Below are 24,966 nucleotides of genomic sequence, written 5' to 3'. Positions count from 1 at the left end.
AAATGGGAATATTTACTCTATGAAATATTCTTTAATAAATAGCAATCATCCCTCACGTACTAAAGTTTTTGAGTGTTCAAATTATTTTTAAGAATATTACTTTAGTCTTATAAATATTTCTTGTGAATTCACCAATCTAATACTCCTCATTAGACCACAAGGATTAAACTTAGGTTTTAATGTTAGGGAGAATCTTTTTTGCCTAGAGATAGGGGAGGTAGGCTTTCTGTGAACAGTCAGTAGTTGATCACTGACCATTCTCTATTACTCACCACTCCAGCACGCAGACTGACATTAAGTAATAAAAGAGAATTCCAAGATCATAAAATTAGTGAATAAAAACTTACCCAATGTGTCAGTTAGACATATTTGTTAGCCCAAGGCAGCAATTAAAACCCATAATATATGATTTAGGAATTTAAGAGGAATTGTTTTCACAGCTCTCTTTTTATTAAATAGAATTGGGATGAAACTTTGTTTTTTATGAGTATTCTATTTCTTGAATGTTTGAGAAACCCAGGAAAAACTCCAAGTCAGTTTTATAATTCAAGTCCACATTACTTCTTGCCCTTTTCACTACTGTTGCCCAGCTTTCTCTTAAGGTTCTTATCTACCAAAGCATTGTCTATTTAGCCTTTGTAAAAGAAAATAGTTTTTTATATATTTGGATTGTTTTTATTAAGAGTAATTTGGTAAAATGTAATTTGATACACATCTATATATTTTATGTATGGATAAGCCCCAAAATTCTAAAACAACCTTGTGCATTAATCAAAATGGTTAACATTTTTTATTAAAAAAATACATGAACTGTAATTCTAGAGTCTTATCTCTCTCTCTGTCTGCCTCCAAGTATTTAACTGTTCTAGGAAAATGCCTCAGAGACCCATCTTATTTTCAGGGTTGTGTTCCTTCCTCATTAGTATGAGGAAACAGACAGTAGTAAAAAGACAAGTAATCGTGTTGTTTTTTTAAAAACTCGACTTGGTTAGCATAGGTGCCTCTGGTTTATATTGCAATACAAATGAGATAACAATTTATAACATGACTGGAACTTTCTTAGGCTACTTCTTATAGACAGTTTTGTGGAAATCCCCATTTTATAAAATTTGGCTTAAAAGACCAGGTTCGTGTGCCAGAAACCTTAGTCTTTCAAACTATGGGACTGTTTTTTGTAGTTTTGTTGTGTGTGTGTGTGTGTGTGTGTGTGTGTGTGTGTGTGTGTATTTGGGGGTGGGGGAAGGTTGAGTACAGATTCCTATAGATTAGGAGAGCAATGTCCTTCTTGATGCTCATAACTTTCTTCCTTTTGCTTTAACATATTTTTACCAACTTGATAGATTTGACTATCTCTTCTGCCTTTCTGGAATTTTCTCTAGCTCTAGTTTGAAAGGGTGTTTCACCATTTCAATGCCATTCCAACCAGTGTGCAAGTTCCGGCATCTCCACTGGGAATCGGTTTATTGTATGTAGGTTGACATCCACAGGCCAATCCAAAAATTGTTCCCATTCCACTTCTAAAAGGACAGAGCCTTGGTGACTGCCACCATTTATATTTTGGTCTTTAAATTGAGAAATGGAAGAATGCGTTCAAAACAGAGACAACCCATGTGGGAGCCTTTCTTAATCCAAGATAGCAGCTCTACCCACCATGTACATATATATTGTCAAAAGATGTGCCTTCTCAATGTAACAGAGACTTTCGCATTTTAAAGAGGAGTCAATGAATTAAGAATAGAGCTACCATATGACCCAACAATCCCACTCCTAGGTATACAACCGGAAACCTCAAAATCATTTATACGCAAAAATATATGCACCCAAATGTTCATTTCAGCATTATTCACGGTGGCTGAGACATGGAAACAGCCTAAGTGCCCTGCAATTGAGGACTGGATAAAGAAGATGTGGTACATATACACAATGGAGTACTACTCAGCCATAAGAAAGGATGAAATAGCATCATTTACAACAACATGAATGGACCTTGAGAACATTATGCTAAGTGAAATAAGTCAGATGGAAAAAGTTAAGAACCATACGATTTCATTCACATGTGGGATATAAAACTGAAATTTATGAACACAAAGCAGTGTGGAAGTTGGCGGGGGTTAAGGGAGAAGGGAGTCCTAATATGAGGTGACAGGAGAAGACGACTTCGGGTAGTGGAAACATAGTGTTATATACAGATTTTGTAACTTAGAAATCCATACATAAACCTATGTGTTCATGTTGACCAATGTCACTCCAATAAAATTGAATTTAAAAAAAGAGGAGTCAAGGAAACCCAAATAGCCATTATTGATTGAAGTGTATAAGAATAGAAACATTTGGAGGCAAGCAAATCTTTTCATCAAACTCTTTACAAAAAACTCATCTCTTTAAATCAAACCCACCCCTTTGTTCTCTCTACTTACTATCTTTTTGCAAATGAAATGCATTCATTTCTTTATGGAAATTATGGCTTTAGGGATGCCAATCTGTGCTCTAATATCTGGGAACAAAAATTACACTCACCTGCTTCATTACTGCTCACTCCCTGATAGCTCCCCAAAAGAAGGGAATACGTTTTAAATTAATAGAGAAAAGATGAATGCTTTCCCTGTAAGTTGTACATCTAAATTAATAAAGCGACATAATCCAGCTCTTACTCTGGATATCAAAGAAGTGAAGATGACAAGTACTTCTTTTTTACCTGTAGTATGTTGTGACACAAAATTAAATGAATCAGAGAATCGAGGGGGTGAGAGAAAATTCAGCATCCAATAGACATTTTACTCAGCACCTACACCTCGTGACAGTATACAAAGATGACAGAGGCACTCAGCTTCAGAAAGTACACAGGGTTCTCAGGGAGGACAGCATGATGCATCTACCAATAACACCTGGGTAAGGAACAACGATGTTGTCATGGGAACTTGGAGAGAACATCATCATCCCTTAGAGATTCACATAGGAACAGGCATCTCCCCAGATCCTATGTGTCTAATGGATGCAACCAGGTGTCATAAAGTCACTCCGATCTGTTCTATTTGCTCACTGTAGCATTTTATATTTTTATCAGTCATGGCCAGGAGCGATTCCTCTAGCTAAGACTACCTATGATGATATGGATGCTTCCTGAACATTGCCATTTGAAGGAACTGGAAACCATGTACCAGCTCTTCTGTTTTAGACAGTAGTGTATTAAATGTACATCCATGCATCACACAGGACTTTCATGTAAAATTTGAGGACCAGTGTTCTTATATTTTCAGATGTCAGCTTAGGGAAACCCCACTGACTTCCCCTGCTGCAAATAAACTAGCTGTTTGCAGGAGCTATCCCAAGGGGCCATTCAGAGGCCATTATTTCACTGCGAAGACTCTGCTAAAAAGAGTAATTGGTATCAATAACACTTACCTGTGTATGCAGAGGAGAAGTTACCCAGCCGTAACAAGCCCAGAATGACTTAAAACACTGCACTGCTTGGGATTTATGAGAATAAGGCCTGTCGGCAATAATGCCCTTATTGGGGCCTTCTCAATTCACTTGGCAGACCTTGTTGTGCACGCACCGTTCAATCAAATCTGCCATGCGGTCTCAGGCTAGAGTGCTGCACACTAGATGCAAACAATGCACGTCAGAAAGGTTCACTTCTCAACAAGGGTTATTGGGGACATGGCTTCGAATGCCTTTATGACTTGTGTGTTGCTTTAAAACAGTCACAGGACTGTTTCAAATGCAAACTCTGCAGGATAACTTGTGATTATTTTAGTGTCTGAAGGGTATTAAAAAAATGAGGGGAAACAATTACCATCACATAGAAAGATGGATCATGCATGAATCAACGTGGCAGGAACATAGGTCAGTAGACACAGGGTTAGACAAGGGAAGAAGCCCCAAAGAACAATGATGGTGACAGCAGCAGCAACAACAACAACAAGAACAATAACAACAACAACAACAAAGATCGTTGCTTAACCTGTTTTGTCAGAGCTGGTGTTGATGGTATTGGTAGTGATGGAGGTGAAGGTAGTCTTTGCGCTGTCCTTGGCAGTGACAGATTTCTGCTTATTTTTCATGGCTTCCAGTGCTTTGAGCTTCTTGGCATGTTTCGTGCCTTTGTAGTGGGCCGCAGCCTGGCTCTACAAAGGAGAACAAAATGAACCATGCAATCAGGCTCATTTCTAAACTAGCATTCTCTGTATTACTGCAAATACAGACTCCCTTTCAATAATCGGTACCATTCAAGCTAATTTTGGCTGTGGCCAAACAGTAGGGTTCTATTTAGAATGATGCTAGAAAGCAATGGGAATCGAGTTCTAAAACCTCTGGTTGGAAGGGAGGAATATATCGCTTCTCTTAAGAGGCATGTAGCTGAACACTAACCACATCAACATTTTCTTTGCGGAGTGGGAAAAAATAAGAATTTACACCTGTGCTGCCTTTGTTCTGCCACAGAAGATGCTGGGCTCCCAAGTAACAAGAGCCCTAGAAAGAAATAGCTCTCACCTTCTTGGCTTGGAAAATGTGTTCCTCTTTCTACAATGTGTCTTATTAATACAGTCCCCAACAGGTGTCTAGAAGAAAAGGTTCACATATAACAAGGAAGTGGGCACTCAGGAGGCTGAGATCGAAGCTTGAGAGTTCAAAAGCAAATGCATTGCCCAAGTCCAAATGGAGTACACAGAAGCTGGGTACTTTTCGGATTCTTTCTTTCGGCTTGCTTCCCATAGAGGGTGGACTTAGAAATTCAAGGTAGAGGCATTCTTTCAACATGTGAGTCTTTCATGCCCCAGTCCATTGTCAGGAGGCTACAGTGTGTTTTGACTATGTAATGGGGCCAATGCAATTCTTTTGTCTGTGTATATATATATATATATATATATATATATATATATATATTAATAGTAGTATATATTTTCCCAAGTTTATATTTTATTAAAACTATCTTTTTATGGTACTGGAGAGACACATTCATTGAGATAGAAAATCATCTTAAAGATGTCTATATTTATTAATGTTTATTTATAGGGGGGGAGCCTTGGTGGCTTGGGTAGACTGGGAATGAGCAGGGAAATTCTTAGATCTGAAGGATTCCCAGCTCAAAAACCTTTCAAAATGTCACCTCGCAAAGAAGCTATCTCAGCGGAGACCTCTGCCTGTTAGACTGCCCATTACTTTCAAAGGCTTATTTAAACCCAAGCTGGTTTGGCTCAGTGGATAGAGCGTTGGCCTGAGGACTGAAGGGTCCCAGGTCAGATTCCGGTCAAGGGCACACGCCCGGGTTGCAGGCTTGGTTCCCAGTAAGGGACGTGCAGGAGGCAGCTGATCAATGATTCTCTCTCATCATTGATGTTTCTCTCTCTCTCTCCCTCTCCCTACTTCTCTGAAATCAATAGAATATATATTAAATAAATAAATAAACTCAAGGTTCCATTTTGCAAGAAAAATAATAATCACATTGTCCTCTCCATCATAGCAACTGTGGTAGGTAGGGTGTTGCAGTATATATTTCTATAAATGATAAATAATTAATCTACACCTTCATTTGCATCATTCTGACAAGTATCCTCAAAGGACTAGGTACCCTTATTGAAAGAACACTGGACAAGGAAATCATATATTAGAAACAGTTTGAACAGAAAGGACACTCATGCATCAGTTACAAGTTTTCCAACAACACATAACATCAAAAGACATAGTGTGAGTCAAAATATGAAGTTAACACTGGCTATAGTTAATTGACGAACCAGCAATAGATTGGACTGGTTTGATTCTACATGGAGAATGCAACTTTGATGAACAGAGAGGTGTGTCCCTTTTTATTTCCTGCCTAGTTCTTATTAATAAATCAAGTCCTTTAGACATATCTTTTGAGGACAATATGCTACAGTCAATTAAATCCACAATATAGTGGGTCATCTTCTCAAGGCAACTGGCTACATACTTTTCCTTAAAGCAAAGTTCCTCTCTTCTCTCTGTCAGCATTCCTACCCCTGGTATAGTAGTAAATGTTTTATATACAATACCTATTAAAGACAGTGTTTAAATTAACATTAATATCTACACATACATCTCTAAAATATGCATTTTCAGTGGTATTTACAACCAAATAACACTTTGTTTTAAAATACCATAGGACAAGGAGAGTGTCACTATTTTGGAAAATAAGAAACACTCGAAAAGAACCCAATAAGAAAAAGAATACTTATACCCCCAAATACTCTCCATACAGATACAACTAAGCCAATGATTCCCACCAGTGAAATGGCGCAGGGAGTTGTGGGAGAAGTAGATAACAAAATGACTAATAGTTGGTGTGTCCAATTGAGACACCGGATATATTAAAAACAAAAGAAAACCAAAAAATAAAAAATGCACACTCATTTGTTAATTGAATAACAGCCCCAAAGCACCCTGATAATAATCATCTTAATTTAAAATTATCTGATTAAAAGAAAGACAACTAAGCCTCCCTCAAATCTGAAAAAAACACATACCAATGATATGAAGGTTCAAAGTGGTATGGAGAACCCATGATGTGTAGGATTTGGGGGAATGAAGGTGTACAGAATGCAGATAGCACTAGAGGAGATCAATGTAATTGTGATGGTGCAGGTGTGTGTCTTGAGGTGGAAATGGACAGTTGGAAACCAAATACAGACAAATAACCCTTCTGGATATTATAAATTTTCTTTGTCATCCACCCATATTTAATGTTTGTAGAATTCATTGGACTACTTTTAGGTCATATTAGTATTACTCTTTCTATGTATAGTAACCCCATAACTCTTGGTCCAACTGAATACGGGTGTGTTGTATAAAAGCGTATTCCTTGTATAAAAAAATAAACCACAAAAAAAACCTAAAAAACAAAACTAAAACCAACTCAGCCAGCTCTCCTTACTCTTACTCCCCTTTCTGCCACTTTGCTGGACTGGATAGATTATGCAGCCATATCTAATCTTTCTGTGACTGTAACCTAAGTAAGAATCCTGCTGGGAGATTTTTTTAAAGCAACAGTTGGCCAGAGATGTCTCTGTGGGCCTCGTCCGGGCAGAGAGACGCTGGATGGAACGGAGCACACCACATTCCCTCCAAGGTTGTTTCCTGTTATTTATTAGCCAGTTTCTGAGTCAAGTCTTTCCCAGAAACCTGGGAACCGTCAGACACAAGCAAACAATTATTTCTCCTCAGGAATGATTCCAAGGTTAAAGAAGTGTACTCCTTCATTATGGCACATTTCAGGATTTTGTATTTTAAAACTAAAAACAGAATCAGATGATCGGGGTACACACAGAAGTGAGCAGAACAATCAAAATTGGGCTTTGCCAACTTACTTTTAAATGACAAGTGGAAGATTGGGGAACCGTGCAATAAAAATCACTATTACCGACTTTGAACTAGCACATGACACCAGCAAATCTAACAAGTGGCAAGTGCTGGCATTAAAGATATGCACACACATTCCTGAAGAAAAGAATGATGCCACTTTAAATGCCACCACCACACCCCAGTCGTCAGTAGCCAGTCAGACTGTTCAGTCATCAAAGTTCATCTTCAGAATTTCAAAATGTCTTCCAGTTTAAAAACAGTGGAAGTTCCAAAGTAGATAAAAATAACTGTTGAGTGGCTAACATTTGGGAGAAGTTTCATCCTTCTGAAACACACACACACACACACATTTATTTTACTTATCTAAGTAAGAGGATTCTTTTTAAATCACTATTACTGTGAAACTCACAGGATATTTAATATTCATGTGTTATTTTATTCCTTTAGCACCAATACCTGGTATACTGTTTGTTACTCACCATCTCTTTTATATAAAGGTGTCTTAATACGTTTTTTTTATACTAGGAAGTGTATTGTAAGTATATGTTACCATAACCAATTAATTTTCATGAACACATCATTCCAAAAGGAAAACGTGATCTTTGTTAGTTGATATCATATCATGTAATTTTACCACATATTAAATTTATTAAAATATGAGAAAAATGAACAGTGGTTATTAAAGAAGTTGCCATGTTCTTTGAGGAGCACAGAGATAACACATGAGTGAGGGATTCTTTTTTAAATTATCTGATTTTGAATATTTTAGCTGAGATTATTGTTTGGAGATGAAGACAACAATGAAATGATAAAACATGATATAGTATCCTAAACTCTAAAACACTTATTTTAGATTTATATTTGAAGAACTATTTAAAAAAAAACATTTAAAATTTTGATTAATCAGTAACGTCATTTTTAGGTGGCATACACTCACTCAGGTCTCATGTTGAGGCAGTGGGCACAGGCTTTGCCATATGGATTAAGACCGGTATGCATTCCATTTGGTCAGTGGCTAGTGAAATATTTTGAATATCACATTTACATATACCAATAGAAGATCTCCGAGTCCTGATTCCATCTTAATCCCCTTTTTCTCAACTCTCAGCTTAATTGAACATTCCTATAAAGCATTAGCTCTCCAAGCGTGGTCTCCAGACCGGTAGCAGCAACAGAAGCTGGGAGCTTGTTAGAGATACAAATTCTCAACCTCCATCCCAGTCCTACTGAATCAGAAATGATGGAGATGGAGCTCAGCAATCCGTGTTTTACAAGCACTTCTGGTCATTCTGGTGCAAACTAAAGTTTCAGAGCCACTCATCTTAATATTAGTGGATTTTCTACAAAGATGACCCCTTCTTCTATAAGTACCCAAAGTCTAGGGTTTTTTTTTTAAGATTAATGCATAATTATTTGAAGACGGAACATTTGCATGTGTCTAAATGTCAGCAACATGCATTACCCAGAAAAATTATCAAAAGTTTATTTCCTTAAGAACAAGTCATAAAAAGAAGTAAAAAATAACTCAGATACATATGTAATTGGAAAATTTCAACCCAAGACAAATTAAAGCAAAATAGTAAATCAACCTTGAAAACCTCCATACAATCTAAAATCCCATGTAAGTGCTTTCCAAGTCCTTGTGACTTTCTCTTTGGAGTTGTTTTTTTTTTACTTTTTCTTCCCAAGCTAATTATTATTGCAGCGTGACCCTTGGACCCCATTTTTTTAGCGCTCTGCCATTATCCTTTCTGTGGGGCTGGGGGAACCCCCAACCCTATGAGAATACAAGCAAAGCTAAGCCCTGTATCACAATTCTTATAGCATCACTATAACAAGCATCTAAGTCACTATTTTTATTTGCATTAAACTAATGTAGTGTTAGTCATATCCTGGTTCTTTCATTATGTACTTAGGGCTTTTTTATTGAGGAAAACTTCTCACCAGCAGTCAAATAAAAACCACTCCGGTGAGCCAAGAAGAGTGCCTTTTCTGTTACTCCACTTAAATGATTTGAAGGAGAAATGTACAGATAGTAGAGCTCATTGTTTTACATTTTCCTTACTGCTGTGACTACATGTACCTTTCAAATTCTCTTACACAATAGGGGAAGTGATGTAATATAGGTATTTTTATTCCTTAATTAAATGTCCTATGCAGAGTATTTAATTTATTTTAACTTTTGATTGTGTAGTTAATGCAGCAGTAGATGACTACATTATGAATAAAAATGAAAATTCACTGGCATTGAGACCCAAAGTAAAAATCATGATTCAATTATGAGTGTTTTCTCTGAGCTCAAGTGATGGATGCCTGTTTTAAATGTAATGTGTCCCTGTCTTCTGCACTCTTCAATAGAGAAATGGACAGTAACAGTCGTAGGAATGGAAAAAAAATAGAATAAAGAAGATAATAGCGCCAAGAGTAAAATTATTTTTATACACTACCACTACTCACTGAAACAAAAAAAAACCCCAAGAACCTAAATAAACAAAGGAGAGGCATGTCATCATTTTTCAGATACATTAGGTAACTCTACCTTTTATTTTATAAGCAAAGAAAATATCCTGTTACTAAGTGCTTATGTGGTTGGAAAAAAAGAATCTAGATGGACTCAACTTTTCAAAGCTCTTCACCTCATCTACAAACATTCACGATTTTTAAACATTAAGCATTTAATGTTTTCAAATATCTAATGTGAATGATAAAGTAGGGAGTACTCATTTGAGTGAAAGCAGCTCATTTGAGAGGTTTTGCCTGGTTCCTGTTGTGAAACCATCTTTTTCTGTATATTTGGAATCAAAACAGCTACCTCACTGACTTCTAATGCTGGGTCCCTCACTGGGGGACACAGGCTGGTAGTGGGGCTCTTGAAGCCAGTGTGCATGGTCTAGTTGAGATAAAAGGAATATTTGGACCTGGCTAAGTAGGCTCAATATTTTGGGGGGCTTTTTGTAAGCCTGAGACCTCACGTGAGTTTTAACTCCAGTGATATAATCACAAACATGTCTTGTATGAAATTGAGATGTATTAGAAACAACAACACATTGTCTAACTACTAAATCAGTATTCAATATCCATCCCTTCACAATGCCCATGGCTTAATACTTTTCTCTCTGTGTGATTGTCATGTGCCATTTAAAAGTTTGGAGGTAATTAGAAATGTTGAATTTAATTATGTCCGAGGGTCAAGCTGTCATAGGTGTTGGTATCAGCAGCAGAGAAAAATATCTTATTTTCTGGCATGAAGTGCATGCTTCCTCTGAGTAACCCCGGCCTTCTTCCTCCAGGCAATCTACCTACCTCAAGCCCCCACCTCTCAGTCACAGTCACAATGTCATTCTCTAGCAAGGAAATCTGCTTGTAGTACAGATAAAGGATGGATGTATATCCCTTTTATTCTCTTAAGAAAAATACTCCGAGAAGAAATCATTTTTTAGCCTTTGTATGACTAGTTCTCTCTGCATAACACCTCATTTTGCTGACAGATGTCTATTACCACATGTCATCTACTCCATGTAGTGTGAAGTATGTAGTGTTGGGTACCACTGATGTCACTGCCATAGCAAGGGTTAAATGTCTGTTTCTTCTAAAAAGAGAGTGACTCTATCAACAGACAGGGAAAGACCTATTCCTTGTCATTGCGTCCCTAAGTCCTAATCTAGATCTCTAAACAAGTGCCTAGGAAATGCACTTGAATTAGCTTCACATTTTTACTTCAATATGGAAATATGCATATGGTGTCTCAAAGGATTTTACATGTGAACAGGGTTCGACTTAATTCCCTGCCATTCTCTGGCACTTTGCCTTATCTGTTGAACACACTTCAGGGAATTTTTATGGCACTTAATGCTGGAAAAGCATCTGGCACAAACACAAACTATTATTTTTTTCTCCAGGAGAAACTTATCACCAACTGCAAATTGTGCTATTTATAGGGAGCGCTCTTTGCAAAGGAATAATATGGAGATTGTTTCACTTTTTTAAAATTCTGATGAATAACTACTAAGATTTTATTTAATCTGGGAAATGCAATGAGTAATTCCAGTGATGACTCTGCACTTTAAGATTTATTTAACACAGAATTCTTTTAAATACACAGGTAGACATTTGCAGTATTCAAATGCGATTTCTCTGTTTATACCATTTAACTCTCACAATGGAATATTTATGTTCTAAAACAATATAGGAAAATTAATTCTGACATCATTAGCCCATTTTCCTTCCTACAAACTCATGTAATAATATATATACCCTGTATTTGCTGAAGAAAAGCACCTTCCATTAGGGGAAAATTAATAAATTCCTTATTTCTCCATAAGTCAGAGAAGGACTTCTTTCTATAGGTTTGTAGCATTTCAAATTTCTAATTCATACATCTGAGAATTGTTACAATTGTTCCCTTAGTGAACTTGTCCCAAAGATCACCTCTCATGTCTTTGTTAGTCATGCAATTGTTAGTGAGAGTCTTCGGGTCCACAAAATAATGGTTTATATTCGAGCCAGATGTTTTATCAGTGTTAAGCACCATAACAATTTTCTGAAGCACTTTGGGTGCACTGGGAGTAATATATCACAAATAACCTTAAGAACTTAGACTAACAGACAGAATCCACCTTCATTTCAATCCTTTTTCTCTTCATTCATTCACCAAGGACTGACTGACCTGTGGCCAGATGCTATTGCAATTAAGGGATAGAGAAATAGTCAGACTGATAAATTAAACTAAATTCACAAGTTTGTTCTATTAAAAAATACTATAAGCAAAGTAAAAAGGGTTTGAAAAATGCAAAAAAAAACTATTTGCAAGTCCCATTGCAAAGGGGTTAAACTTCACATTACTAATTTTTCTCTATCTTGGGCCCATGCTTTAGATACCATTACTAGCACCATTTGATCCAAGGGTTCACCCATTTAGGTTATTTCAATAAAAGCTCCAATAAATTAATGGTGAAATGCCAAATAAAGTGTGGAAAACTATGTGATGCTTGTTTCTATCTTGAAATGTGAAGCCTCCAGACACCAGGGAGTATCACTGGGCACCAGTCAGCTCCAGCAGAGAGCCTTGTAGGCTTGGATAAGGGTTATGTTCTTTAATCTCTGTTCAAATGGAAGGCTGCTCAAAGGTTTTTAAGAAATACAGAAACATAAATATGTTTAAATTTTAATGAGATCACTCTGCCAGGGACGACTAGGCTGGATGGGAGGATAGTTGAAAATGGGGATGGAGCAAAGGGTTGGATTATTATCGTAATGGTCCAAAGAAGAGATGTCCACAGCTAAGAGTCTGATGACGAGAGAGAAAACAGAGAAAGGATAGTACACACATTTGATTAATAGGTGAATTAAAAAATGTCAAGAATTGATAGAATTGATGGTGAATTTTGAGAGGTGTTCTCAAAGATGTCTCACAGATTTCTGCTTCTTCTAAATGCATGATTGGAGGTTCTGTCTTCTAGAATTTTTGATAATCAAAGAGGTCCAAATGTATAGGGAGAAGACATGAGTTGGGTTAGGGCATGTTGAGTTCAAGGACTCTTTAAAACATCAAAGAAACATGGGCTATGTGATTAATTATTTGATAGGGAGCTTAGAGTGAAGTCTAGGCTGTAGCTAAATTGGGGAGTTATCAGCAACAGATGGCAACCCAAGCTACTGGGAAATGCCATTTGAAAGGCAAATAAAATATTTTTTTTCTTGTTTTATCACTGAAACACAATCCTTAATCAGCTGCTACATTTGAGTGAATGAACTAAGGCTCCAACTGACAGCGTAGAAGACAACATATTTTTAAATTCTTCATTGAGCTAAAGGATACTTCACAGTTTAGACTAAAAAAAAAAGTCTTTTCTTAAAGTGCTTGAAAATCTTCAAGTTTCAGCCCCGGAATGAATCATTTCCTTTTCATCCTCACACCAAAATAAGTTAACTGGAAAGAAAGGATCAATTTCTTCTGACATATAGAATATCATATCTTAGCATTTGGTCTCTGGAGGCTGAATTCACAAGGATAAAGGTTCTATCATCAGATCAGTGATATCAGGATTGGTAAACTCTTTTCGTAGGAGGCTACAATGAGGTGGCCTCCAAACCTAGCAGGGGGCTGTTCTCTCAGTTAAAATTGTAGTGGATGGAATCAGCCATTTACGGGAAACTTATTATAGGGTAGGTCAAAAGCAACAAGGCAGGATGAGAGTAGTAATTGAGGGCTGACTAAATATAAAAGAGAGCTGTGCTTAATGAATATTATTAACATGTCTGAAATAAGACTGTCTTAGTTGAATAGGTTACACCCTGTCATCCAGAAAAAGGGGAATTTAAAGATTAAGGTCATATAGATTTCTTTCTCTCCCCTTGATAAATAAAGGAGGGGAGAAAAACCTAGTGGTATCTGTCTCTATTATGACCAAAGGATAAAGGGTTTATTTTGTAAATAATATTTTTAAAAGCTTTTGTAAGTGTATCCCTGGCTGATGTGGCTCAGTTGGTTGAGAGTATCCTCCCATGCACCAGAAGGTCACCAGTTCCATTCCTAGTCAGGGCACATGTCTGGGTTGCAGGCTCAATGTGCAGAAGGCAGCCAATCAATGTTTCTCTCTCTCTCCCTCTCCCTCTCTCTCTCTTTAAAATAAATAAATAACAACATATTTGTAAAAAAATTATAAGTGTAAAATTTAAAAGTCTCAGTGACTATAAAATGTAAGCATTCCCTGGCTTCCGTATCTGAAGAAGTAAAAAGCTGCAACTCAGTGAGATTACTAAGATTCCAACCCATTTATTTTTCAATATTTTCAAATGTTAATTTTCAAATTTTAAACAGACTTTTAATGGCAATGCTTTGGGGGATGGCTTCATTTGAAATGTTTTCCCAATAGCTCTTGCAATTAACACTAAAAAAAGTTAAAGAAAGTTTTCTCTAAGAATTATTAAAACTTTGACTTAATACATATTAAGAAGTTTCTAACCATAGGATTTTCCATGATATTACCTGAATCCCTACATTGCTTGAATTGACCAGGGTCAAAATAAGTTAACAAAATTAATGAACATCTATATTTACATGACAAGTTAGAGTATTTTGAATTCAGTCTTAAGTACAGGAGTTGTCCAAACTATGCTTGTTAATATCACTGCTTCCACCGCTTAAACCAGCAAGTGGTTGCCCCTTGGGCATATATTAACAATTTACTTTGTGCAGACAAGTGCCCAAATATGATTAGCTTTTGCAAATTGCTCTTTATTCTGTTACTGGTAAGTAATTTTTTATATTATTACAGTGTAAACAGATGCTATTTTCCACTACATACTCAGCCGTAATGAGCTAAGTTAATGTGCTAAGATAACAAAAGAACTTCAAGAATAATTCAGTGATTCAAGCTTCATGGGAACCAAGAGCAAAATCAAGAACAAAGTTTGCAAAATGATTCCAACATTTAGTTTTCAACAAGGAATTATGGAGACCCTTGAGGTTGTGTATTCAAAGCTGTGCTTTCACGTCCTACAAAAAAATCTTTCCAAAAGTTCCACAGCTTCCTCTGGTCATTCTGCTCTCATTTCCTGAAACTCCCACTATTAGTGCCACGCATTTAGGTTAAACATTAGATGTACTTGTTTGTTTATCTGTTCATTTAAATATTGATATGTTCAACACACACTTATGCTGTGGGGCATTCCAACGGATTGGCATTGCAGGAAATAGCGCTAGAAAAGAAGATACAGAACATGGGAAATAAGATAAAAACCTGAAGAATCTGGCATCATGAAAGCCAAGCAAAATAACAGCTTGTGGAAGGGAATGGTTTTCACTATTCACTGCTGCTGCCACATCAGGTAAAAGGAAAGCATAGACTGTCCATTGCAGTTATGGGATAGAGAACAAGTATGTTGTTGGTGATTGTAATACAGGACATGATAATTTAATACTTAATCAATTAATTAGAACAATGCATCTTTGGAAAGGTAGGCATAAATGAAAGATCTGAATGCTTGGACATGGAGTTGCCAAATCAGGTGGCCTCCATCTGACACTGTCATTCTGAGCTGAGCACTGTTGCCTTACTTACTTTGACTAATATACGTTTCCATATTATAGATGGAATTCTGGAAACAGACCTGCATTTTGATTCTATCATTTGTAAAAGCAGAAAAATGAGTTAATATTTTTTAATAACATCAATGAGTTATCTTAAAATATCTTTACTTTTTTCAGAAAGTGCATCAAATAGAAAGTTTAAATAAAGAGAAGGAATCATGTAAAATAACCTATTAACAAATCATCTGGTATTAATCCTTGCAGACCTTCAGGGATTTTATTCTGTCACTAGGGGCATAGTAGGATCTCAATATCTACTTGTTGAACGATAATTATATATTATTAAGCAAAAAGTAAAATCACACTTTTTACTGTCACATGAAATACTTGATTTACTTATTAACATATATACAACATTTATTTGTTTGATGGAGATTTTTTGGATCACATCTTCATGACAGAGAGGTGATGTAGCTTGGTACAGTAAGTAACAAGCTAGAAATGGGAAGGCATAGCTCCCCACTAGTCTCCCAACTTTATTCATATACCCAACATAAATCATTTCACTCCCAGTGAAATTTTCCCCATTCCTAAAATAGAGCACTGTTACAAATGTTTGTAAGCAGGTTACTGAGTGAAATAATGTATTAGTTACTTTGAAAGTAAATTTTTAGGTAAATACTTAATTTTAATTATACATAGAAATATTAACTTAAGGCTTTCCTCCATCAATTAGTATTTTAAATTGGCTACTCTCTGCCTCCAATGCCCTCAATGTCTGCAATGCATGACTTGCTAAAATCAGAAATGCTTACTGCAGAAAGATTATGTATAAGAGAAATAGATATCCACGTCATCTAAATTCGAGGTATATTTGTTACAGTAGCTTAGTGTTAACATAACTAATACACATCTTTCCATAGATTTTTTTAGATGAGGTAAAAAGAACTTACAGTTGCCCTAATGATAATACAGTAGTCCCCACTCACTTATCCATAGAAGCTATGTATCAAGACCCCTAATAGATGCCTAAAACCATAAATTTTACCAAACCCTATATATGTTATGTTTTTTCCTATACATACATACATACAATGGATTTTATTTAAAGTTCATAGTTTCCCTCAAAATAAGATTTCATTATATCCATTTCACAATGAGGAAACTGAGGTTCATAATGTCTAAGAGACTAGCTTAAGGTCCACAGAGGAAAAACTTGAAACCAGGTCTTCCTGTCTCCAAAGCTCATGATCCTCCCATCATAACATGAATACTTCTTCAAATATTTCTGTCTTCAATGTAGATATTTAGCAAAATTAAAAAAAAAATAGATCCAGGAGAGAGAGAAAACATTAAGAGAAGTATATTTCTCATAGAGCAGCTTCCCCACCTTCTTTTATGACCCTCTATCTTTTACCACATAAAGAAAACAATACTTTCTGTAATAATCTTGCTAGTTTCTGGGACACAATGTCAGGAACTCACGGAAAAAACTTATTTTTTCCCTTGGTACACAGCCGGACTATACTACTCTTATACTTAAGTGTTATGTGACTGAATTACAGACAATGAGGGTGAGAGGAAGTGATCTTCACTAGGTCCACCTTGGTTAACTAAAAGTTCCCAAGCACAGTTTTTCTGGCTCTTTTCCCTCTACCTGTTTGATGTAGGTAAGCATAGCCACTTGGAAGCTACACATTAAAGATGTTAAGACCACAAGATGGGAAGGCCTGGATTACTGAATCACCACTTAGAGGAGATCTGCCAATGAATGAAGGACACATATTTTGGCTATTACATAAGCAAAATTTAAATATATATTATTAGAGTCATGATACACCTCTTGATTGGTTTACAGGACAGCCAGAGTTACATAACTTAATGAATGTATCAACCATATTACTATGCCTTAAATCTAGATAAATATAAAGTTCCAAGCCAGGGGAAAAGAAGAGAGGGTGTGTGAGCAGATAGGCACAATTAGGTCCACATTATTTATTTTTTAGCTAATCTTTGCCTAAATGAAGCACCAAAGTGCTCCGAAAAGCTCCATGTTCCACGATTTTAAGAGAAGCAAGAACACAACATATCTTTCTTTGGGCCTCTTTGGGTATTTCTTTGTATTGCCTGGAGTGAAGAAATATCTAGGAGGAGTCTGAATCATAGATCTGGGTATAATTTCACCTGTTCTATATAATTTCTTGTCAATTCTTATACAATATTTTTTTTCAGAGAGAAAGGGAGAGGGAGAGGGAGAAAAACATCAATGATGAGAGTCACTGATCGGCTGCCTCCTCCATTACCCCTACTGGGGATTGAGCCCGCAACCCAGGCATGTGACCTGACTGGGAATCAAACCTTGACCTCTTGGTTCACACTTGGAGTGCGGGTGAATTTCCCGCCAAAATATAAGATGGCTCTGTCTTTTGGTTTTGTTCCATCCACCAAAAGGGTGGATTACAAACAAATATTTGGTAATACGCAGTTACAATCGGCCCGAGTTTACAAGTTTCCCGCACTCCACCGCAAATCTATATGAACCGAGTTAAAGACGGCTCCCGCGGAGTACGCGCAATTCACGCGAGCCGACTTAACTCGTTTCCCGCACTCCAAGTGTTCATATCAACCACTAAGTCACACTGGCCAGGCTTCTTGTCAATTCTTAATAAATCAATAAGGTTGTCATGCATAGTTTCCCCAAATGTTCACTCTACCTGAAACCAAAGATGGGACCAGGACTGGAGGGCTTTTTCAGTCTCTCATCAAAACCAGTTATGTCTACTTACAACATGCTAGGACAGTGTTTTTGCGAACCTATGACACACGTGTCAGAGGTGACACACGAACTCATTTTTTTGGTTGATTTTTCTTTGTTAAATGGCATTTAAATATATAAAATAAATATCAAAAATATGTCTTTGTTTTACTATGGTTGCAAATATCAAAAAATTTCTATATGTGACACGGCACCAGAGTTAAGTTAGGGTTTTTCACAATGCTGACACACCGAGCTCAAAAGGTTCGCCATCACTGTGCTAGGAGGTTAGTTTCTGAGATCCTATTTGACTTTGACAGAATAATCAAAAGACCCTGTTCCTTCCTAAAGAGACCTACAAATGATTGATGAAACTTCCCATGATTTTTAACATGGTGCACTTCAAAAATAAGCACTACTTTTATTCTAGGAACACTTGGAATCTACAGCTCCTTACATTTCTTCATTTTTCCTAGCTGTCGTTTCTCATCACACACTTAGAAAGCTTAAAAAATAAAATAATTTACTTATGCCTTTAAACAAATCTTTTCCAGTAGACACAGAGATAATCTTGTGATTCTTTTTTCAATCTTACATGCATTTCATCTATAGATCTCAAGTCCTTTTTGTAAACATTCATTCATTTTTCACTATTTTCAAGTGAAGAAGATAAGAAACATTGCCTTGCAATAGGTGTGTAAGTGCAGATAGTGAATGAATCTTTGTACAAATCTTAATATAACCTAGGAGATCATGGCACCAGGTCTATGAGCGAAGGTGTAAGCCTTATTGTAAATAAAATGGAATGAAACTAAGATTGGCTTAGTTTAAATGTTGGCTTTCCAATCATGACCTTAAGCAAGTTACAATTCTCTGAATCTGTTTTTTCATTTGCAAAATTATTACAGAAAAAAGCTTTTTTTTACTCTGTGATAATAAAATTAGAGAAGCAAAATTTCAGTGCCTTGAACAAAGACTAACTTTGAGTGAGAAGTTCTGGGGTGTCCATCCTGGTCTCTGAATTACTTGCTCTTTATCACATTAGAAGCCTCTTGGGGAAGAAATAGCATTTTCTCCATCCAACTATCAGACTCAACCCCTTTCAGGAACCTCCATAACTGTGCCCAATCAGATCTAAGTTACACTAAGGAGGGAAGAAAATAATAGCAGTCTTAGTAAGACAAAAGAACAATGTCAAGGAGGTTTTCAGAATAACCTATAAGAGTTATGCTAAAACGGTCCCTTAGCATTTGGGGGGGTTTGTTTTATGGGTATTTCATTCTAAGGAACTTGGAAAGTCTAAGTGCACCCCTTCAGAGCCCACAGGAGGCAAGATCTGAAGTTGCCCACCTCTACTACAATGACATCTATAGGAAAACAAACTGGAAGGAGATGACTGACAGTCAGCTCTTGGGGAAGCGTAAGGAGAGCAACTTGCCAGGGGTTCATGGACCCAAAGGCCAGTCAAAGAAGAAATGGAGAGAGGCTCCGGAAGAAGAAATCCTCAATTCCCAACCAAAGGGTCTAATGGATGACTTCGTGGATTGACTGAAGATTAGATAGGATAGATAAATTTGTGAACATGCATCGTCATCTAACATGATTTCCTTACTGGCAAGGAGCTAGAGCATCCTAATATTATGGGCATAGCTATGTTCTTGAAAATTCTTGCAATGAAATCATTCTTACCTGTATGTAAATACAGAATAAAGAGGAGCTGCTCTGCTATAAGCCAGGAGTGGAAGGAGGTGAGAAAAGTTTTTCATCCTCAATTTCTTGATCTTATTTTCAACTGATCCAAGTTGCTCCCTCTCCAGATGGTTACTGAACACTTTATTTGGGACCCTTAAGACTCAGGGGAAGGGAAGGGGAAAAGGGATGTTCTCCAGGTACCTTTCAATTAAAATGTTACATGCCTCTATCATAGTACATTTTAAAGAAACAGGAAGCAAGAGATGCTGTTTCAGAAACATTCCCATTTCTTCCTGGAATATTTAAATTCCTGTTAAAGTTACCTGAAAAGACATGTTTGAGTTTTTTGGGTTTTTTTGAGGTTGGTTGGACCACAAACAACTTTTTTTTGGTTATTTTTATTTGTTAATTAAATGCCAACTTGACTTCCATCACAGTTTCAACTCTCACCCTCTCATTTTCTCTATAATCCAAATCTGTGTCACATTTTCCTAAAATCTCTCAAGAATATAGGAAAGAAAATCACAGTTCAAATTGCCAAAAGATATATCTTCCCTGTTGTAGTGGCTATAGGGAAGTGCTATATTTAATGAAATGCATGGACTTTGTGGACAGAAGATGTGGTTATAATCCTAGCTCCACCCACCCGCTGGTAAGGGGGATTTATATAGCCTTTTAAAGTTTGAGTTTCTGCCCTGGCTGGTTTGGCTCAGTGGATAGAGCATCAGCCTATGGACTGAAGGGTCCCGGGTTCAATTCTGGTCAGGGGCACATGTCCAGGTTGCGGGCTCGATCCCCAGTAGGGGGTGTGCAGGAGGCAGCCGATCAATGATTCTCTCTCATCATTGATGTTTCTCTCTCTCTCCCTCTCCCTTTATCTCTGAAATCAATAAAAATATATTTTTTTTAAATTAAAAATATAAAGTTTGAGCTTCTCATTGGCAAAGTAGAGGTAACAATGCTTGACTGTTTGTTCATTCATCCTCGCATCAAATGTTGTTAACATCCATACCATGTACTAAACTCCCTGTTAGACTCAGGCTATCCAGTGAAAAAGAGACTCAATCTCTGTCCTTGGTGAACTTGGCATCATAAGGATTATAGGAGACAGTGAATTTAACAACATTAAGTTATCAATTCATGATATATCTATTATTTCTCAGGACACTGTTATGACACAAACATCTTGGTGCAGGTTATGAGGCTTTTAGGCAATTTCAAGACATATATGTATATATATTACTCAACAGGTAGTAATATATATTTTAAAATTTGCTTTCAGATGAAGGGTATTTTTCCTACTAGCTTGCTGTTAGACTAACCAAAATGTACTTCTATGCACCTATGTATAAATCATATTAAATTGCCAGCATTTGCCCGGCCAGTGTGTTCTAGTGGTTGAACATTGACCCAGGAACCAGGAAGTAAGGGTTCAATTCCTGGTCAGGGCATTTGCCCAGGTTACAGGCTCAATCCCTAATAGGGGGAGTGCAGAAGGCAGCCAATCAATGATTCTCTATTCTCATTGATGTTTCTATCTCTCTCCCTCTCCCTTCTTCTCTGAAATCAATAACAAAAGTATTTAAAAAATAAATTGGCAGCATTTGACCATTTTTTGACCTATAAAACCAGCAATTTCATATGCTCATCTACTATGTCAGCAGTAGAGGAGGGGATGCATGAAAAGATGTGTGTGGAAAGCAGAACAGAGTAATAAATAGCACATGTGGCAAAATTTCAATCTGCTCAACATCATATTTAATTATGTATAGATTTCTGATAATTGGATTTTAAGATAGCCTAAAAATGGAACATTTTTGGCTTTCTTCTGGCTATAGCTCTCATGTGAATTTTGAAAGCCTAATGAAAATTACTTGTAAAATAAAATAACTTACACCCATATCTGAAACAAATGCAGGAAGCATTTGTACAAAGATTATATTGGTCTGTCATTGATAGTATAATATTCTGAGTAAAAATTCCTAGTAGGAACATATTCAGCAACTTCCAGGGTCATTTTCTTCTTCACATTTCTGTTTATCCTTCACCAGCATATAATCATTTCAGCATACATTTCTTTCAGCATATATTGAGTTCATTCAGCGCTTGTTGAATGCCTATGATGGCCAGAATCTCCTCTACGTACTGTGTATTCAAAAACACACTTCAGGCAGTAAATCAAAGCATTTCACAGAGACAAACGACCTATGAAATTCATTATCTGCCACTCCCCAGTGTCACTAACCTCCAATTTTGAAGAGGTTGTACAACTGCCTCACACAGACCCAGAAATGCCAGGGTTAAAGATCTTGGGACTCAGAGCCTGAGCCTGTATTCCATGAAGATGGATATAATCACTGCTGTAAATTGATAAGTTATGCATAAAGCTACAGTGACAAACAAGGCCACACGCCATCACAGGTCCCTGACATTACTGATGTACTACCAAACCTCCAGTGGCCCTCGCCCAGGAGGCTGCGGCTCTAAATCTTCCCAATGGACTGGCAAATAAGCACTTCACCACTCACAGGGAGCAGAGGAAGTCAGTTCATCATGCCTGTCGCATGAATTGCTGACACTAGAAACTTTTCCCCTCTTAGGAAACCACAAGTACTATGCCATGGCTCATCAGTTGGAAAATACCTGTTTTTTGAACTGTCTCGTACTTGAGACTAAAGGCCAGTTCTCTTTGAGAAACATTTTGGTGCACTAGGCATCGGAACGCCTGTCATCCTCTACTAACTTTATAGAAGCAAAACTTTGATGAATCTGTCAATGGTACATACATTTATGTATAACCATAGCTGTGCATCTATTACGCATCTATACGATTCTGAATGCCAATGTTCTGATATCTGACCAGCAATTCACTGGATACTATTTTCGAAAAATGTTAGGTCAAACCTTCATTTATTATACAAGTTGTTGTGGTTTTAGTTAGAGAGAAGAGAGGGAAAACCCAGAATCAACCTGTCACTTATGGAGTCAAGCTATAAATTGTTCCCGAAATTAATTTATATTACTTGTCTATATTTTTAAAAAATAACTGACTGATGATGTATGTTCAAAGATTTTCTGAAAGAAATGGGCAAAAGAATGGAATACATTGGCAGTGCCAAATAAACACTCAATTATCTAATTGATAAAGAAAGATAGAAGCATTACACACCTAGCAATTCTTAACACAGACACGTAAATGGTGATTCTGGAAAGATACCAAACATGAAAAGACTAGTATTTGAATGCCAATATTGAATATAAAAAGGAACGAAAATTAACTCTAGCACCTATGAACCTGCTGCTTTACTACAATACTCCCTTTAATCCTCACATTTTATATGGTAGTATTATCATCTTCACTGTACAAGTGACATCTGAGATTCACAGAAGGTGAAAAACTTGCTCAATATCACACCACTAATAAGTGTTGAGACAGGATTAGCCTGATCTAAGTCTTTCTGTATCATGACCTGGAACAAACAGTAATCTGGACAAGAACTCCTTTCTCATGTGAACCTGTACTGTGGATTAGGTGCTAGCCCGAAACAATGGTCTTGGTGATTTATTAAGGGATCATACAAAGATTCGAACAGCTTGCTCCATCCACACTCTAAGATGTTTACTATACTAACTAGGCTAAATATAATCTTACCTTCCCCGCCCTCCCATATCCAAAGAAATTAGAACTAAACTCAACTTACTCAGCAGTTAATCACTCGCATACTGACCAGAGAAGAAGAGAGCTGGAGCAGGTCTTTTGCGTGCTCACTACAGATAAGCACAGCTGGGCTGCAAAGACCGCTTTCTCCAAATTCTGTTGCCAAGTTGAATTTTATGATTTTCACTGGCAGATGATCAAATGCAAACTCTTATCTGACAGCCAAGTTACCTAACAGCAGCTGCTGGAAGAACTAATTTAGAATGCAAATCTAGTCCTTAATCTATAGGAAAACTGTTCCAGTGATGGATGGCTTTTGAAGCCATAGTTTATGAAAGACACCCCTGATGCCCTCTAATATTATGGAAGAAGAAATGCTTAGGTGCTATTTGTTTACTTTTGAGCAACTGCCCCCCTAGGGGGGATTGGAGTCCCACGGAAAGAGGGTCCAGGTATTTAAAATCAGCCTCAACTCTCTTTTCCACATAAGGAAATTGAGATCAGAAGACGGATGTGCAGACTAATTTCAAACAATGTCTTTTTAGTATCTAGGACTCCACTACTTTAGGCTAAATCATCTAAAGGACAAGGCAACTTGGATGTAACGATTTGCCTAGAATTCTTTGTGATGTCAAGAAAGTGGAAATGTTAGCACCTATCATTGATCCGAACTCTAAAAAAATCCGGTGTCTGTAGGTATGAATTATCAGTTAAAGTTGACAGTCTTTTTTTCTTTTTATTCATTTAACTGCTAACAGTGACCTTCTAGAATACCTAATAGATGAAGAGTTCTCTGAATAATTCCACAGCTTTGATCCTCATCTCTTCAGTTGAACAAAATCCTAGAAAATACTCAGTTCTGGTTATTAGGAAGTTTCTTATTATTGCATTAAGTTATTAAAGAAACCTGGTCTTGTGCAATATGTATGAAGATCTCATCACTTGGCAACTGTCAGAGTTAATGCAATAGAAAAAAAATGTACGTCTCTGTTCTATTTTGTTAGGCATGGGGAATAATTACTGTGGAACTTCAAACAATTCAAAGAAGTACTAGAATAAGAATAAAGGGAAAATTAGAACAGGGAAGATATATCCACTTTAATATTTTTTCTTTCAGCTTGACTTTTTATACAACAGAGACACACTTATAGCTAACTTTGAGAACTAGAAACTCTCATAACCCATGATATGCCTCTAACTAGTCACTTTCACATGTGTTCACTGTTCCACATGAGCCAACATGCATGAAGGAAAAACTGAAACGGTGCCACTAATCATGCCTGTATGTGGCCCTGCATTTCCCTGGCCTATCCCATCAAATACTAGGATGTAGAAAATGAAGTGAGCTCATAGGAGAAAGACCCAAATGGGCAAAGGCAGTTTCTTCAATCTCTTCTAAGAATGTCTCCTTTTCATGTCATGGGGCATGGGGCTTTTATGGTTTGAGTAGGAAAGAGGAGGAAGACAAACTGGGGAGAGCTTAAATATATAATGATGTTTAGGTAAAAT

At 36.9% G+C, this 24,966-nt stretch overlaps 1 protein-coding gene across 3 annotated transcripts in view; it reads right to left on the bottom strand.

The window, feature by feature from the left end:
* The window catches only part of ZNF385D (zinc finger protein 385D), a 278,367-nt gene that overhangs the window by 76,004 nt on the left and 177,397 nt on the right, over nt 1–24,966 (bottom strand). For all 3 annotated transcript variants that reach the window (XM_006087624.2, XM_023752968.1, XM_006087623.3), the window contains exon 4: nt 3,965–4,127. In XM_006087624.2, coding sequence (XP_006087686.1) covers nt 3,965–4,127 — 163 coding nt within the window. The remainder of the gene's footprint in view (nt 1–3,964; nt 4,128–24,966) is intronic.

The sequence above is a fragment of the Myotis lucifugus genome, unplaced genomic scaffold (assembly GCF_000147115.1).
Source record: "Myotis lucifugus unplaced genomic scaffold, Myoluc2.0 scaffold_39, whole genome shotgun sequence".
NCBI lineage: Eukaryota > Metazoa > Chordata > Mammalia > Chiroptera > Vespertilionidae > Myotis > Myotis lucifugus.
This window is presented reverse-complemented; position numbering and strand designations above follow the sequence as displayed.